Source organism: Salmo trutta, chromosome 1 (assembly GCF_901001165.1).
Source record: "Salmo trutta chromosome 1, fSalTru1.1, whole genome shotgun sequence".
Classification (NCBI taxonomy): Eukaryota; Metazoa; Chordata; class Actinopteri; order Salmoniformes; family Salmonidae; genus Salmo; species Salmo trutta.
Genome location: NC_042957.1, coordinates 69,649,055 through 69,667,823, shown reverse-complemented (window position 1 = coordinate 69,667,823; position 18,769 = coordinate 69,649,055). Strand labels below are relative to the sequence as shown.

General features: G+C 48.2%; 2 protein-coding genes across 4 annotated transcripts in view; both read left to right on the top strand.

Annotated features, from left to right (window-relative positions):
* LOC115206430 (CREB-binding protein) overlaps positions 1 to 3,835 on the top strand; it is an 84,148-nt gene extending 80,313 nt beyond the window's left edge. For all 3 annotated transcript variants that reach the window (XM_029773447.1, XM_029773437.1, XM_029773428.1), the window contains one exon: positions 408 to 3,835. In XM_029773447.1, the coding sequence (XP_029629307.1) occupies positions 408 to 2,837 (2,430 nt within the window). In that variant the 3' untranslated portion in view covers positions 2,838 to 3,835. The remainder of the gene's footprint in view (positions 1 to 407) is intronic.
* Positions 3,836 to 4,289: 454 nt separating this feature from the next.
* On the top strand, positions 4,290 to 15,443 carry LOC115206424 (heat shock protein 75 kDa, mitochondrial). The gene is made up of 18 exons (XM_029773415.1): positions 4,290 to 4,465; positions 4,943 to 5,206; positions 5,410 to 5,492; positions 5,662 to 5,802; positions 6,175 to 6,246; positions 6,800 to 6,960; positions 7,189 to 7,298; positions 7,472 to 7,545; positions 7,963 to 8,118; positions 8,399 to 8,519; positions 8,693 to 8,762; positions 8,974 to 9,121; positions 10,490 to 10,675; positions 10,926 to 11,064; positions 12,178 to 12,263; positions 13,602 to 13,747; positions 13,961 to 14,033; positions 14,505 to 15,443. Exons 1-18 carry the CDS (start codon positions 4,348 to 4,350, stop codon positions 14,604 to 14,606), a joined length of 2,250 nt encoding a protein of 749 aa, XP_029629275.1. The 5' UTR covers positions 4,290 to 4,347; the 3' UTR covers positions 14,607 to 15,443.
* Positions 15,444 to 18,769: the final 3,326 nt, after the last annotated feature.

Genomic DNA, 18,769 nt, shown 5'->3' with positions numbered 1-18,769 from the left:
AAAACTGAAAATTAGCTGTTATTGGCAGAGAGGTTTGGAATACTTTTTCTTATTGATCTATTAACTAATTTACCGCCTGGTTATGTCACCTTGGAAGGCCAAAACTCCATCCCACCAAAACAGGCAGAAATTTCAGGTGGTCTTTCCAAACCGCTCTTACACTAAAAGGGGCGTTATCCCAATTTTAAATATTTGACAGTATTATTCCAACCTCATAATGTGGAAATGCATAAAACACAGGAAAATCACTTTTTTGACTGCGCTGGACCTTAAATACATTTTGTGATTAAATGTCATCACATTTGTAACAAGTTGGTGCAGGTATGTGTGTGCGGGGCTGGGAGTGTGTAACCATAGAAACATTATTATGAGTGTAACCGTGATTTGTGGTGTTTTCTCTCTCGCAGGACTTTGACCTATGCATCAACTGCTACGCTGCCAAGGGCCACGAGCACAAGATGGTTAAGTGGGGCCTCGGGCTGGACGACGACAGCAACGGAGCGGGCGGTGCCGGGGGCGAGGCCTCCCAGAGTCCCCAAGAATCCCGTCGCCTCTCCATCCAGCGCTGCATCCAGTCCCTGGTCCACGCCTGTCAGTGCCGCAACGCCAACTGCTCGCTGCCCTCATGCCAGAAGATGAAGCGCGTGGTGCAGCACACCAAAGGTTGCAAGCGCAAGACCAACGGTGGCTGCCCCGTGTGCAAGCAGCTCATCGCCCTGTGCTGCTACCACGCCAAACACTGCCAGGAGAACAAGTGTCCCGTGCCCTTCTGTCTGAACATAAAGCACAAGCTGAGGCAGCAGCAGCTCCAGCACCGCTTACAACAGGCTCAGATGATGAGGAGAAGAATGGCCACTATGGCCGGGCGGGGCATGGCACCTCAGAGCCTGCCGTCGCCACCTACCTCAGCCACCCCCGGCACCCCCACTTCAGGCGGACAGACCCCCAGCACGCCCACCCACACCCCCCAGCCGTCCTTACCCATCAGCCAGCCCCAGCAGCAGCCACCCCCCAACGTGACAGCCGGCATGGCCCAACAACAACCCGGCTTTCCCAACAACGGGCGCACCAGCCAGCCGCCAACGCCGGTTCCACAAGGGGGAAAGCCAGGGCCCCAGTCTTCCCCCCTACATCAGGTGCAGTCGCCCCTGCCCAACATGCCCCCCCAACAACAACAACAACAGATTCCCCAACAACAACAACCGCCCCCACTGGCCGCTATGAAGATGGCCCGGCACATAGAGATGGTGGCCAAGGCCAAGCAGCAGCAGCAGCAACAACAACAACAGAACTACATGAACATGCCCAACGGTGTGCCCATCAACCACCCCCGCATGGTGGGGCCTATGCAAGGCCAGATGGGGCCAGGGCAGATGCAGCAAATGATGGGGCCCCGGGGCCCCCAGGTGATGCAGGCCATGCAGCAGGGCCAGTGGGGCCCCCAGGGGGGGATGCTGCAGAACCCCCTCCAGAACCCCCAAGCGGTCCAACAACAGCAGCAAGGCCTACCCCAGCAAGGTGGCCCCATGGCCCCCCAACAGGCTCAGGGAAACTCCACTCAGTTGATGCAGCAGCGGCCCATGATGCAGCAGCAGCCCGGCCTTCAGATGCCCGGTGGGGTCCACATGCCCCCCCAGGGTCCCCCTCAGCAGCAGGGCATGACGCCCCAGCAACAAGGGGGCATGCCCCGGGGCATCCCGGGAAACATCGCCCCCAATGCCCTGCAGGACCTTCTGAGGACCCTCAAGTCGCCCAGCTCTCCCCAGCAGCAGCAGCAGGTGCTCAACATCCTCAAGTCCAACCCTCACCTCATGGCCGCCTTCATCAAGCAGCGCACGGCCAAGTACCAGGCAAGCCAACTACCGGGCCAGCAGCAGCAGCAGAACCCCCAACAACAGCAGCAGCAGAACCCCCAGGCGATCCTGGGAGGCCAGGCTGGGATGCAGGCCATGGCTGCTGCCATGCAGGCTGGGGCGGTGCAGCAGAGGCCGGGGGTTGGCATGTCCCCCCAGCAGCAGCAGTCTGGCCCTCAGCAGGTTGGTGGCCCCCAGGGTATGGCCACCATGGGCCCACAGGGACAACAGCTGATGAACGCCACCGCACACCACGGCAACCCCCAGCTCTACCGCAGGCAGCTGCTCCGGATGCAACAGATGCAGCAGCAGCAGCAGCAGCAGCAGCAGCAACAACAACAACAGCAAGGAGCCATGCCCCAGGGCCTTCCAGGCCAGTTCCCCCAGCAGCAGGGAGGAGCAGCCAGCTACTCCCAGCTCCGCATGCAGCAGCAGAGGGCCATGCAGCTCCCCCCCATGGCCCAGATGGGGCAGCCCGGCATGGGCATGGACGGGCCCCAGGCCCAAAACCTCCTCCAGCAGAGGATGCTCCAGCAGCAACAACAGATGCTGAAGCAGCAGATGGGCTCTCCAGCCCAGGCCAACTCCATGAGCCCCCAGCCCCACATGCTTCAAGGACAACCCCAGGGAGGAGCTCACCTGCCTGGCCAGGCAATGGGCAACGCCCTGGGCAACCAGGTTAGGTCTCCAGCCCCGGTGCAGTCGCCCCACCCTCCTTCACAGCAGCCCCCACATTCCAGCCCCTCCCCCCGGATACAGCCCCATCCCTCACCCCAGCACGCCAACCTCCACTCCGGCTCACCCCACCCCAGTCTGGGCGGCCTCATGCCAGGCTCCATGGACCAGGGACACATGGGCACGCCCGAGCAGAGCGCCATGCTCCCGCAGCTTAACACGCCCAGCCGTGGCAGGCTTAGCAATGACTTGAATATAGTGGGCGACACCACAGGAGACACACTCGAGAAGTTTGTTGAAGGATTGTAGCATTTTCTGACGAGACTTGTTTGGTTTTCTCGGTTTTCCACAAACAACTTTTTGTACTGACTGCTATGTAAAGAGATGAGGCCTAAGGACTGTGAACCTTTCCTTAAACCAAGGGACTGCTATTTCTTCCAACAAAACGGAGGGATTTGAATAATTATTGCTGTTTAAAGAGGAGAATGGGGGGGAACACATATTTTGGGGTTCAGACCAGCCATGAAAATAATTTTGTTTTCATTTGTATTATTTTTTTATGTCTCTGGTATGGACTTTTTTAAATGACACCTTCTCAAAACAAGTCTCATTTTATTTTTCAATGTTTTTATTTTGTACCTTTGCAAAAAAAATCATAGTGTTTTTGTGTTGAAGATTGTAAAATAATTTTGTCTGAACCTTTTGTGCCAGGTTTTGCATCTTTGCTCCCTCTTCATTCCTGGCTAATTTATTATTCTAATGTACCATTTTTCAAAAAGGGCACATGCCTTTAGGTGAGACTTATTTTCTTTCCGTACTGCAGAAGAGTCCTTGTGGGATATTAACGTATTTGTATAGAGCTAGGAACTATCGCACACCCAAACACCACGTTCAGGTGTGAACAACTGACTCTCACAAATGCTCCTTCATCCACAGCTGCCGGAATGTTCGTTTTCTACTGGCTTGGAACCAGTATTTCTGTCGTCCAGATGTTGGACATCTTTGTTGCTTTGTTTATCCTTCGATCTGAAGTCTTGATCCCCCCCCCCCCCCCGAGCTTAACTGTGGCGGGGGAGTGTACCTTTTGGACTGCTTGCTGATTTGTGATTGAAGAGCATTCTGTGCATCTTTTTTTCCTCTTGCATTAAACTTGAATTGAGGTGAAACTGTTCACTGTTGTAAATCATGCAGGTTGACAATGTAAATATGCAGAAAAAGAAGAATGAATCACTGTACAAACTGGTTAAAAATGACTCATTTCGTACTTATATACCATATTGTTAAATAAACTGTGTGCAAACAGACAATGGTGTTTTGTATATTTTACATGTATTGTGTGCATGCAGATGGTGCAACTTTCTGTACTTCAGCATCATGTAATGGTTTACCAAAAGATGACTTGATTACTTACAGCAAAACGTGCCATATTGGTGGTTGCAGACATACTGTAAAATAATTGATTGCTGCACAGTTAACCCCTAACAGTATACACCACAATGACCTTCAATCAAAGGTAAATATTGGGACGTTTGGAATTGACAACTTTAAACATGTATACCTTTTCCTGTCTTGCATTGTAGATTTGTCTTAATGCAAAAGTAGCTTATGCTGGGAATGGGGTTTTTCATTTGCACCAAAGTCTTCTGTCTAATGCCCTTATTTTCATTTATTTCTCACATCTCTCTACGCAGGCAATGTGTTAGTAGCTTGAATTACGTAATCTTTGTGCGACCGTAAGAGGTCCTACTTGTGCTTGCAGTTGTCGCACTTCTGTTTAGCGTGTGTTGAATAGGTCAAACGACCTCTTGCTCTGTCAAAGATGTCTCGGTGCCTGAAATTGTTCAAATTCGCTTTGGGTTCTTCTCAAAGGGCCAACTCCAGGCTCCTGTTTTATGGACGAGGATTGGGTAGTAGGACTGTAGGGCCATTCAGTGAAGGTAAGCCGCTCGCTAACGTTAGTTAGTTAGCTAAAGCACTGCAGTTATATGAGCTAACCAACGTTAGCGTGCTTAGCCTAACGTTATATTACACAAGATCACTCCCTGTCATATGCAACATGAACGTGTCGACGGCTGTGGAATGCGGTGTTTATTGACATGTGACTAACTAGCCATCATACTATTTTTGTTTGAGCTAGCTAGCTTATTTTGATATTTGGCATCTGGTGAATGAATTACATATGTGACCAGACCATTGTATATAAATATGGGGACAGTTGCATGTCTGCCCCGTACCGCAGCACAGACGACCAGAATCTTTACCAAGGATGTATCCTTGGCCTAACCTACAACTTCATTGTAAACTTGCATTCATGTTGCATCAGATAAATCCAAGGCAAGGACACTCAATGCGTTTGAATATTCAATATGATGATTGCATGACCTCACACCCCACCTATCCCCTCCTGTCAACAGATGCCCATGTCAGGCAGCAGCAGAAACAATGGTCCAGAAACGGCATGTGGAACCCCAGCCATCCAGGCCTCGGTCTCACCCAGTGTTCCTACTACAGCACCAAGGAAGCTGAGAAAGTCCCTCTGGATACAGACAAGGTTCTAGAAGCTGAGAAAGCTCCTGCGACGGAGAAGGTTGAAGAAGTAGAGAATATTCAAGAGGCAGAGGATAAAGATCCTGAAGAACCCCTGCACACAATCATCCAAGACACAGAGAATGTCCAAGGTGATATGTTTTCTGACCTCTGATCTGTTGTTAGCTAACATTCTCAGTTCTGGGCTTTAACAATTGAAACTCTAGTATTATGCTTTGGCAACATGAATGGACACTGGATATTTTGTGCTGCTTATGATATACTTTAGTCCACATCTAGTGTCCTTAGCATGCAAAGCTAAGGAAGTTAACAGTTTTCAATCTGATTTGTCCAGGCACATTTTCCAAGCATGAGTTCCAGGCTGAGACCAAGAAACTCTTGGACATTGTTGCTAGATCTCTGTACTCTGAGAAGGAGGTGAGTGATGGTCTGACCGGTCACAGCAACTTGAGAACTGATTGAATGTATATAAATTACTAACTGATGGACCAGTGATAATGTGCTTGCTGTATCTAGCTAGGTATTTCAGGAACCTTACGCTAAGATATTGTGTTTTTAACCTTTTCCACCCTGGCCCATTGCTCAGGTGTTCATCCGTGAGCTGATCTCCAATGGCAGCGACGCCCTGGAGAAGCTGCGCCACAAGCTGATAACGGGAGGGGGCGACACGGCCCCCATGGAGATCCACCTACAGACGGACCAGGCCAAGGGCACCTTCACCATCCAGGTACGCTCAAACCAGGATGAGGGAGTAGGGTGGCTGTGGTAACTGGTAACATGCTTTTAAGAGTTTATTTAAATTTGTATCCTATCTTAGAATTATTTAAGTCATGAATCATCATGAAATGCTCATTTGATCGACTTAAAATGCACATAATCACTGTTAGATCTTTCTATTCATCATTTCAAAGTTCTGTATAGCACAGTCTGCCACCTGGTGGATGAAACAGAACTTTCACAGTTATAAAACCTGCTGGCTGTAGTTCTGACAGCTGGCTGTAGTTCCAAAGATAGGGAGGAATGTACTACCAAGTGGTCCTTTCCTCTTGGTGATGGCTTAACAGCAGCCTATTTATCAAAATATACCTTCCTCTTTTAGGACACAGGAGTTGGGATGAACCAAGAGGAGCTGGTGGCCAACCTGGGGACTATCGCTCGCTCTGGATCCAAGGTAAACCTAGCTCCCTTATCGTTGTTACCTCTCTTACATCTCCCCGTTATCTGCCTTCCCACTTTTTTTAATGTTTTAATTCCCATGACTTGAGGAATATTCAAAAAATCTATTATAGGGCTGTGACAATACCAGTATCACAATATTCTTTCCATGGCAAAAATGAAAACACAAAGCAGGCAACTCTTTGGTCCTTTTAAAAACCTGCTGTATGTAAAATATTGTACCATAGCTTGGAAAATAATGACATGACTCTGGATGACAGCGTAATGATGTTTGTTTCCAACAGTAGGGCTGTTTTCATTAAAAAATGAAATATCATTTGTGGATTGTTTCTTTGCCACGTTACTAATGAGTGGTCACTATCTCTGTAACAACATACTGGTATCGTCCCGCCCCACATTTATCATTATCTACAATCTCATTCAATTACAATGTCAGGGCCTAAGCTTTCTCCTTTCATCAATTTGCTCACTTTTGTTGCTGTCTCTTTTCCTTTCAATTCACATTTTACCCCTGCTTCCTCTTTCTATCCCCCATCCCTCCTTCCTAGGCTTTCCTGGACGCCCTGCAGAGCCAGGCGGAGGCCAGCAGCTCCATCATTGGTCAGTTTGGCGTGGGTTTCTACTCGGCCTTCATGGTGGCTGACCGTGTGGACGTCTACTCCCAGTCAGCCGAGCCCAGCAGCCCCGGATACAAGTGGTCCTCTGATGGGTAGGAGAGGAGGGAGAGATGGAGAGGGGAGGAATTTGATTAGTGTGAAAAGAGGAAGGGATGGTGAGAAAGAGGAGGATGAAGAGGGAGAGAGAAGGGATGGAGAGGTGACAGGTAGGTCGATGGATTGTGGGAGAATAGGGCGTGATAGCGAGGTTTGTCTTAGTAACACATTTGAATATGTTTGATGTAAAAGATACGGACCACAGTGTGATCTCTGCTCCCCAGGTCTGGAGTGTTTGAGATAGCTGAGGCAAGTGGGGTCAGACCAGGCACTAAGATAGTGCTGCACCTCAAGGATGACTGCAAGGAGTTCTCTGCTGAGGACAGAGTCAAAGGTATGGACCATACAAGACCCCTTTGATAACTGTACTGTCTTTTATAGACATTCCACATGCGTAGTAGACCTTCAACATGCGTAAACGTTCCTGTCAGATTAATGTCAGTCTGGGTAAGCCTTGGAGGCTTGCTGCTTGTCCAGGCAGGACTAACAGATGTCATGTTGTTGCAGAGGTGGTGACCAAATACAGCAACTTTGTCAGTTTCCCCATCTTCCTGAACGGACGACGACTCAACACTCTCCAGGTGAGCACCTGGCCCACTCTTCTGGTTCTAGCGACTTCTTACAGGGCTGAGATGGACCACAGCGATTGATTTTCATTGGACCGCTCTGATTGTTATGGCTTATGTCCTTCATGGGGTTGTTGGTGTGGATTAGTTGAATTGCTGGACCTATCGATTAAGTGACGTCCACATGGATTCAACTAGAGGGAATCAACTTATCAGGAAGGGAAACAAAGTCGAGACAAACTGATTGATACATTAATTGGCCCTGACAACTTATTGGTTCTGAAAACTTGTTGACTGATTCCCAGTAATTAGTCCTATTTTGGAGTGGAGTGTGTGTCTCTCTGCCCATCTGTGCAGTGAGTGTGTGTCTGCCTGCCTGCATGCTCTGTGTGTAACAGTGTATCCATCCGGTATATTAACGTCCCTCCCCAGGCCCTGTGGATGATGGAACCCAAGTCCATCAGTGAGTGGCAGCACGAGGAGTTCTACCGTTACGTGGCTCAGTCGTATGACAAGCCCCGTTACACACTGCACTACCGCGCTGACGCCCCCGTCAACATCCGCTCCATCTTCTACGTCCCAGACGTGGTGAGGAGAGGGGGGGTTGGGAGCAGAGGGCTGGGATGGGCTGGGGAGTGGGGGTAGGGGGCACTGAGGGGTAGGGGGCACTTGGGCACCAAGGGTGTGACTGGGGAGAGGAAGGGAGCAAAGATACTTGTTGAGGAAAAGAGAAACTAATAAGTGATGTTAAAGGAGATCTTTCTGAGGTCAAGGCTCTGTGACATAATGAACACCACAGTTGTAAATGTTGACGTCTCGGTATGTTCATGACTGCCTGTAATATTAACGTGTGTCAATGTGTGAGCAGAAGCCATCCATGTTTGACGTGAGCAGAGAGATGGGCTCCAGCGTGGCTCTGTACAGCAGGAAGGTTCTCATCCAGACCAAGGCCACTGAAATCCTGCCCAAGTGGCTACGCTTCCTTAGAGGTCAGTCTTTACTCAGTACCTCCTCAGCTGTGCCCATCTTAATGTCTCCCTTCATCTTTCCCCTCACATCTGCCCTCTGGTGTGTTTCCTTGTCTGTCTCTTTCTGGATACTTTGTTGATTGTAAATGCTAGTGTTACAGTATAACAGTGTGTTTATGTATTTGTGTATACAGGTGTGGTGGACAGTGAGGATATCCCATTGAACCTGAGCAGAGAGCTGCTACAGGAGAGCACCCTCATCAGGTGAGACTGGAGCCCTACAACATCAGCTCTTTCCAGACGATGACCCTCCTATTGCTAGTCTGTAGTACATCACCCCTCTTCAGTACAGCACCTTTCTACTCCTGCTCCCTTACATCCATGGCTCTCTCACTCCCTTTTATTCTCTCATGATCTCCGCTTCTCTCCCTCTTTCATGCTTTCCATCTCTCTGTCTCTCTCTCTCTCTCTACAGGAAGCTGAGGGACGTGCTACAGCAGCGTATCATCAAGTTCCTGATGGACCAGAGTAAGAAGGAACCTGAGAAGTACGCCAAGTTCTTTGAGGACTACGGCCTGTTCATCAGGGAGGGTATCGTCACCACGCAGGAGCAGGAAGTCAGGGTGAGACTGGGGGGCTGGGACAGGGGAGAGCAGGACATCAGGGTGAGATTGGGGGGCTGGGACAGGGGAGAGCAGGACATCAGGGTGAGATTGGGGGGCTGGGACAGGGGAGAGCAGGGAGTCAGGGTGAGACTGGGGGGCTGGGACAGGGGAGAGCAGGACATCAGGGTGAGACTGGGGGGCTGGGACAGGGGAGAGCAGGACGTCAGGGTGAGACTGGGGGGCTGGGACAGGGGAGAGCAGGACGTCAGGGTGAGACTGGGGGCTGGGACAGGGGAGAGCAGGGAGTCAGGGTGAGGCTGGGGGGCTGGGACAGGGGAGAGCAGGGAGTCAGAGTGAGACTGGGGGGCTGGGACAGGGGAGAGCAGGGAGTCAGGGTGAGGCTGGGGGGCTGGGACAGGGGAGAGCAGGGAGTCAGGGTGAGACTGGGACAGGGGAGAGCAGGGAGTCAGGGTGAGACTGGGGGGCTGGGACAGGGGAGAGCAGGACGTCAGGGTGAGACTGGGACAGGGGAGAGCAGGACGTCAGGGTGAGACTGGGACAGGGGTGAGCAGGACGTCAGGGTGAGACTGGGACAGGGGAGAGCAGGGAGTCAGGGTGAGACTGGGACAGGGGAGAGCAGGGAGTCAGGGTGAGACTGGGACAGGGGAGAGCAGGGAGTCAGGGTGAGACTGGGACAGGGGACGTCAGGGTGAGACTGGGACAGGGGAGAGCAGGGAGTCAGGGTGAGACTGGGACAGGGGAGAGCAGGACATCAGGGTGAGACTGGGACAGGGAAGAGCAGGACGTCAGGGTGAGACTGGGACAGGGGGGAGCAGGGAGTCAGGGTGAGACTGGGGCAGGGGAGAGCAGGGAGTCAGGGTGAGACTGGGACAGGGGAGAGCAGGACGTCAGGGTGAGACTGGGACAGGGGGGAGCAGGACGTCAGGGTGAGACTGGGACAGGACAGCAGGACGTCAGGGTGAGACTGGGACAGGGTAGAGCAGGGAGTCAGGGTGAGACTGGGACAGGGGAGAGCAGGGAGTCAGGGTGAGACTGGGACAGGGGAGAGCAGGGAGTCAGGGTGAGACTGGGACAGGGGAGAGCAGGACGTCAGGGTGAGACTGGGACAGGGGAGAGCAGGGAGTCAGGGTGCGACTGGGACAGGGGAGAGCAGGACGTCAGGGTGAGGCTGGGACAGGGGACAGCTGGGGTGGAGGAATGGAGGTGTGAAGAATGAAAAAATGGTTTGCATGTAGGTTTTTTGGGAGAAGGGAGCAAGAGGATCATGTCCTAGGAATCAGAAATGTGAATTATGTCAGTCATGTGCCACACTCATTATCACTCAGTCTTCTCTTGTCCTTTCTGTCTCTCTCGCTCTGTGTACAGGAGGACATCGGCAAGCTGCTGAGGTTTGAGTCTTCGGTGCTACCCGCGGGCCAGCAGACCAACCTGAAGGAGTACGGCTCCCGTATGAAGGCCGGGACACGTAACATCTACTACCTGTGTGCCCCAAACCGACACCTGGCTGAACACTCGCCCTACTTTGAGGCCATGAAGCAGAAAGACATGGAGGTGAGTTGTTTTCAGATGGCCTGCTACCAGATCTGTTGGCTGGCTTGCTAACTCCTATGAGCATTGTCATGTCAAACAACGACCATAGATCTGGGACCAGGCTAGTTTTCAGATGGGAATATAAAACAGAAGTGATGGTGGGAGTATAGATGTCTGTCACTTCATCAGTGGTGGGCAGGTTTTCATCATTACTCCCTCTAGTTGTTGTCAGTGTCTAACTTTTTCCTTCTCTCGTTTTCTTTGTCTCCAGGTGCTGTTCTGCTATGAGCAGTTTGACGAGCTCACCCTGCTGCACCTCAGGGAGTTTGACAAGAAGAAGCTGATCTCTGTGGAAACAGACATTGTGGTGGACCACTACAAGGAGGAGAAGTACCAGGACAGCAAGCCAGGTAAGACCCATCTCTCTCTCTGACCATGTCGCTGAATGCTGTGTGAAGTTAGATTCATTTCAGGGGAAATCCTCACATTGTCACCTGATCATGCATGGATATCAATAACCAGGTTTCTAGCCAACCTTTTTATGCGAGTAAAGTTCGTCGGATAAAAGATGTCATGACAGGCCTGAGGGAAACAGCTCATTTGTGGTAAACTTTCCAAATGTCGACAAATCTAAATATGGACAATGTGGGATATTTTTGTGTCTGTAAAATGAATTATGCGAGAAATGCCAGTGGATACGCTTTTATGTGTAAGTATTGTGTGGTCCTCTCACTAGGACTGGGGAAAGCATGCAGTTTATTAGGCTACAGATGAAAGTTATGATGAACTTCACAGAGTGATGAAAGTGCAGTGATGAGCTTGATGCTCCTTTCCAATAAATATCCAGGGTCGTCTTCTGGTGACATGTTGATCGACGCTTGGCTGCCTTTTGTCCGTAATAATCTCAGTAGGCTATACCAGCACTGTATCTGTTGGCTGGAGCGCCCTGCCAACACCAGAGTGGACACTCTCTCTATTTAACACATGTTGTGAGAGAACCATCAGTAGTGTTGAAAATGCAATAGAAAACCATTTACTTAATTTTTTTATTCAGTAAAAACTGCAAAAGGTATTTTATGTACATTGTCATCACGCACAGCCTTTTCTTTATTTAACCGGGCAAGTCAGTTAAGAACACATTCTTCTTTACAATGACGGCCTAGGAACAGTGGGTTAACTGTCTTGTTCAGGGGCAGAACAACAGATTTTTACCTTGTCAGCTCGGGGATTCGATCTAGCAACCTTTCGGTTATTAGTCCAACGCTCCAACCACTAGGCTACCTGCCACCTTTATCCCCAACAAGTGACTTTGATGAAAACATATCTCTGGTGGGAAAATGCACAGGTTTTTATGCAGATTTTTTTGAATATTCCCATGAAAATCTGTCGCCAATTGGATGGGAGACGAAGTGAAATGTGCCCCTTAGCCTCCAACCACAGAGCTAATCTAGGAGTTAACCTAGCTTCAGACAGCAATATGAAGTACTCTAAAACTAACTCAGTGCTCTCTCCTGTGTCTATAGCCTCTGAGCGTCTGACAGAGGAGCAGGCTGAGGACCTGATCTCCTGGATGAGGAACAATCTGGGAAACAGAGTCACCAACATCAAGGTACTGTTACCCTACCATCACTATCTACACTAGTCACCAACATCAGGGTACAGTGACCCTACCATCACTATCTACACTAGTCTACCAACATCAAGGTACTGTTACCCTACCATCACTATCTACACTAGTCACCAACATCAGGGTACTGTTACCCTACCATCACTATCTACACTAGTCACCAACATCAGGGTACTGTTACCCTACTATCACTATCTACACTAGTCTACCAACATCAGGGTACTGTTACCCTACCATCACTATCTACACTAGTCTACCAACATCAGGGTACTGTTACCCTACCATCACTATCTACACTAGTCTACCAACATCAGGGTACTGTTACCCTACCATCAATATCTACACTAGTCTACCAACATCAGGGTACTGTTACCCTACCATCACTATCTACACTAGTCTACCAACATCAGGGTAATGTTACCCTACCATCACTATCTACACTAGTCTACCAACATCAGGGTACTGTTACCCTACCATCACTATCTACACTAGTCTACCAACATCAGGGTACTGTTACCCTACCATCACTATCTACACTAGTCTACCAACATCAGGGTACTGTTACCCTACCATCACTATCTACACTAGTCTACCAACATCAAGGTACTGTTACCCTACCATCACTATCTACACTAGTCTACCAACATCAAGGTACTGTTACCCTACCATCACTATCTACACTAGTCTACCAACATCAGGGTACTGTTACCCTACCATCACTATCTACACTAGTCACCAACATCAGGGTACTGTTACCCTACCATCACTATCTACACTAGTCTACCAACATCAGGGTACTGTTACCCTACCATCACTATCTACACTAGTCACCAACATCAGGGTACTGTTACCCTACCATCACTATCTACACTAGTCACCAACATCAGGGTACTGTTACCCTACCATCACTATCTACACTAGTCACCAACATGAGGGTACTGTTACCCTACTATCACTATCTACACTAGTCACCAACATCAGGGTACTGTTACCCTACCATCACTATCTACACTAGTCTACCAACATCAGGGTACTGTTACCCTACCATCACTATCTACACTAGTCTACCAACATCAGGGTACTGTTACCCTACCATCACTATCTACACTAGTCTACCTGTACCATGATCACTATAACCCAGTAGGGAATGGTCCAGGGCCTCTTCCGTGGTCTTGTGTGACTGATTTGATCCAGCCTATATATACACAGTAACTACTGGCTAACTGGACTTTGAAACTGTATGTAAGAATCTGTCAATTTGTAAGGTTTCCTTTGTTTGTCTGACTGCTCATTCTTCACCTTTGACCCCCTGACCTCTAGGTGACCCCTCGTCTGGACACCCACCCAGCCATGATCACGGTGCTGGAGATGGGTGCCGCACGCCACTTCCTGCGTACCCAGCAGATGGCCCGCAGCACAGAGGAGAGGGCCCAGATACTGCAGCCCACCCTGGAGATCAACGCTGGGTACAGGAGGGGGAGGGGATAAGGGAGGGATGGAGGGGAGAGGGATCTCTAAATCAAGGCGTTTTATGTGCAAATCCATAAGTTTCAAGTTTTATTTGTCACATGCACAAGTGAAATGCTTAACTTGTAAGCCCTTCCCAACAACACAGTATTCAATATCAACATAGTATTGTGTTGATTTGTGCTTGTCTATGCTCTCCCTTTCCTCTGTAGTCACGACCTCATCAAGAAGATGCACTCACTGAAGGAGTCCGACTCTGCACTCGCACAACTGCTGCTAGAGCAGGTAGAGTACACTGTCCTGGATCACACTGTCCTGGATCACACTGTCCTGGATCACACTGTCCTGGATCACACTGTCCTGGATCACACTGTCCTGGATCACACTCCCTACACTTTGGGGTCTGAAGGCGTATTAGGCTGAGACCAGGGTTTGGGCCCATTCCATTTACAATGTAATTTCAGTTTACTTCCTGAATTGAAATGGAATTTACCCTCAACACTAGTTGAGAGACAAACATTATCAGCATTTTAAAAAACATGGTAGTTAGATTCTCTGGAAATGGGGCTCTTTGGGACATTCATAGTTCTCTGAGCTTAATGGAAATCTGTTTCACGCTTATTTGTCAGTTTCACTCTCATACCTGTTGTGTTCCGACTCCTAGATGTCAAACTAAGATGAAGCCTTTAGACGGTGGTATTATACCAGTCTTGCATGTGTCTCTAACCCGTGCCCCTTCTGATCCTTGACCTCAAGATCTACGACAACGCCATGATCGCAGCGGGCCTCAACGACGACCCCCGACCCATGATCGCCCGCCTCAATGACCTGCTGACCAGAGCGCTGGAGAAACACTGAGACGCAGAGACGTCACGGCCGTCACCTGTAGGGCCTATAGACACTACAGTCACTGCCTGGTTCAACTCCCCATCTCCCCAACCGTCCTACTGGTCAGGTCACTGTAGGCCCTACATAGACATGCTGCAGATACTACCCCCATCAACAACACACTGCTCTGGTGGCCTGCCCATCTATACCCCAGAAAAGTCCCTTCAATACCAACGGACTGTTCGAGGAGAGCAGGGAGGCTTTGGCCTGCTCTGAGACCTGAAAATGGAGTAGACGGACACGACTCAAGCTGTGGATTTGTGTGTTGCTCCCACTCTCCAGCAGTGGTTATTCATGTTGTGTGTGATGACCGAGATATTTATTAGTCTGTGCCATGAGCAGAGTGGAAACCCCAGGTCTGAAGAATGGGTTAGGGCTTTGTAAAGGAAGTCTTATTGACATTGGGACTGGTGTAATAATTGTACACATTTCCATGACGTGCATACTTCCTACATGACCGTTCAATACAATTGTTACTGTTGGCCCTCTTTTTTTTCATCACCTTGATTTGGGTTCCTATTATTTGAGCCATAGATTCCTGTCCTTCAGAGAAGAATACTGAAACTGACTGTAAAGACTCATTTTACAATTAGATGTGTTGCTGGGAGAAATTTGTACAAGGTTGTATATGACCATCTGTATGTGGAATTTGACAAATGTCTTAATTCAGTGCTCAAGTTATCTACCCAGTATATTTTTTTGTACCTGTTAACAATGGCTGACATCAAAGAATGAGCGCTTCTAATACCCAGATTGTAATGATGATACTGATGTATTGTGAATAAAACACATTTACTGAACCCTGTGGATTGACCTCTACAGAGACCCGTTTATACCTGGTGCTAACATGCGTAATGCGTCCTGTAGTCAGGTACACTGTCTAGCTGGATGTCTCATGTAAACAGATCTGGATTATGCAACCATTTAAGGCTGGGATTCAATCCATTCCGTATTATAGCACACAACATTTTACAGGTAATTTCTGATTGAGTCACAATCTGCAGAGATTACCGTAAATGTGATATCTGTGGACGAAAATGCCTTTAAAAGCTGAATTTGTGGCTGTCCAGCCTGCTGCTCTATGGAGTGAATGTATCTAAAAATATCACACTCAAATAAGCGGGACCAGGAAAAATAAGACATTTTAATACCATGTGTAGATGAGGAAAAGCTTCATTAGATAGTGATGGGATCTCCACCCTTGCCGAAGCACTTTCTCAAAAAATGCTTCGGCAAGATTAAAACCTGTGACACCTCTTGTTTTTTCACATATTTAAAGGTAGTACACTGAACAAAAATATAAACACATGTAAAGTGTTGGTCCCATGTTTCATGAGCTGAGGTAAAAAAAAATCCCAGACATTTTCCATACATACAAAAAGCTTATTTCTTTCAAATTCTGTGCACAAATTTGTTTACATCCCTGTTAGTGAGCATTTCTCCTTTGGCTAGATCAGGGCTGCCCAACCCTCTTCCTGGAGATCTACAGTCCTGAGGGTTTTCAGTCCAACCCTAATTTAACACACCTGATTATACTAATTAGCTGCTCAAAAAGACCTTAACAAGCTGTATCAGATACGCTAAATTAGGGTTGGACTGAAAACCTACAGGACAGTAGATATCCAGGAAGAGGGTTGGGCAGCCCTGGCCAAGATAATCCATCCACCTGACAGGTGTAGCATATCAAGAGGCTGATTAAACAGCATGATCAATACACAGATGCACCTTGTGCTGGGGACACAACACAATTCCACAGATGTCTCAAGTTTTGAGGGAGTGTGCAACTGGCATGGTGACTGCAGTAATATCCACCAGAGCTGTTGCCAGAGAATGACATGTTAATTTCTCTACCATAAACTGTCTCCAATGTCATTTTATATATTTTGGCAGTATGTCTGACCAGCCTCACAACCGCAGACCACGAGTAACCACGCCAGACCAGGACCTCCACATCTGGCTTTTTCACCCGCGGGATTGTCTGAGGGGGGAAAGAGTGGTGAGGAGTATTTCTGTCTGTAATAAATCCCTTTTGTGGGGACAAACTCATTCTGATTGGCTGGGCCTGGCTCCCCAGTGGGTGGGCCTAGCTGCCAAGTGGGTGGGCCTATGGCTGCACTACTGCCCAGTTATGTGAAATCCATAGATTAGGGCCTAATGAATTTATTTCTTATATGAACTGTAACTCAGTCAAATATTTTAAATTATTGCATGTTGCGTTTATATTTTTGTTCAGTGTAGATTAGAAATGTGATTAGTTAAGAATGTTGGGTAAGGTTGGAAAACAAGTCGCTACCAGGATTTGAACTGGTAACCTTCCGAGTCACAACCTGCATTTAACACCCTCCATCCACATCCAACCTACCTTCTTAAAAGCATTTATTTTATTTGACCTTCATCTGTAAACTGGTCATGGCTAGAAGGGATCCAGCTTTTGTCAGAATGTACTTGTCGTTGCAGGTTTAGGAGAATTAGGTTAAGAAAAGGGTTAGGGTTAGCTCAAATGCAGAAAATAAATACAACAAAATTACCTGTAAACTCCATCCACTGACATGCCACTCTACACTCTGCCCACTGAGCTTTCATCCAACCAATCAACTTAGTTCTGCCTTTGAGGCGGAGCTTCTCTGAGGACAAAATTGAGGCCAGGGCCACCTTGTTGCCAAACATTGTCGAACGTTGCAGATAGAAATATCATTAATTGAGCTGATGTGATTCCTTGGTCTACATGTCAGAGGCATGTTTGTTCAACATAGATAGCCCATTTATATATGAACCAAAAACATTGGGTCCTGCTGAACGTGACCCATGATTCATGTCAGCTTTCTATTGTCTAGTGCTGCTCTGTAATGAGCCTTGTATTGAATCCTGCCCTGCATGATGAAAACTCCTGTGCAGAATTCCAAGTCTCTTTCTCAATGATTCTTTCCTCAGTTCTTTGTGTCCTTTCTCCTCGCCTATTTTAACACCCTCCAACCTGCCTCCACCTCCAGCCTCCCTCCCTGACCCTCCATACTCCCTCCCTGACCCTCCAATCTCCCTCCCTGACCCTCCAATGCTAAATTGTAATTATTTTGCCACTATGGCCTATTTATTGCCTTACCTCCCTAATCTTACTACATTTGCACACACTGTATATAGATGTTTCTATTGTGTTATTGACTGTACGTTTGTTTATGTGTAAGCCTGTGTTGTTGTTTTTGTCGCACTGCTTTGCTTTATCTTGGCCAGGTCGCAGTTGTAAATGAGAACTTGTTCTCAACTGGCCTACCTGGTTAAATAAAGGTGAAATAATAAAATTAATTAAAAATTCTCTCTCCCTGACCCTCCATCCACCTCCAACCTCCCTGCCAGCCTTTATTGTATTTAACTCTCACCTGTAAACTCCACTGACTGACCTGTCACTAAGCTCTTCCCACTAAGCTTTCATCCAACCAATCAATCAGTTCCCGACTAGGTCTGGAGGTGGTACTATGAACACAGCATGACTACCTCCGGAGGAGTTCAGGAAGATCTGAACACAATCCCTTCTTTTAAATTGTCTATACCTGTCTAGAAATGTGGGCTAAATCAGAATATGGCCAAGATCAGGATGCATGTTAGCAGCAGGTATAAACAGGGATCAGTTCTCTCCACGGGCTCCCAAGTGGCACAGCGGTCCAGTGCTAGAGGCGTCACTACAGACCCTTGTTCGATTTCAGGCTGTATCACAACCGGTTGTGATTGGGAGTCCCATAGGGCGGCGCACAATTTGCCCAGCGTCCTCCAGGTTAGGGTTTGGCCGGTGTCATTGTAAATAAGACTTTGTTCTTAACTGACTTGCCTAGTTAAATAAAGGTTAAATACAAATAAAATAATGTAGCCAAGCAGTGAACCACTGTTGTTTGACATCAGTGACACCCTGTGTAGAGCTGTGGCATTGCAAGCCACATCCAACCTCCAATTTAGTGAAAAATAAATCTCACCACGGCACGTCTTGAAAACACATCTTTACTGCGTTTTTAAAGTAGTACAGACATTTTGACATCTTAGCCCACAGTGTTGGGCTTGAGAGATGGAGAATAACCAAAAATTCAAGACTTGTATCTTCCGGGTAGCTGCCCAAGCGGACAGCGTTGGTTGGTTAGTGTTGGTTG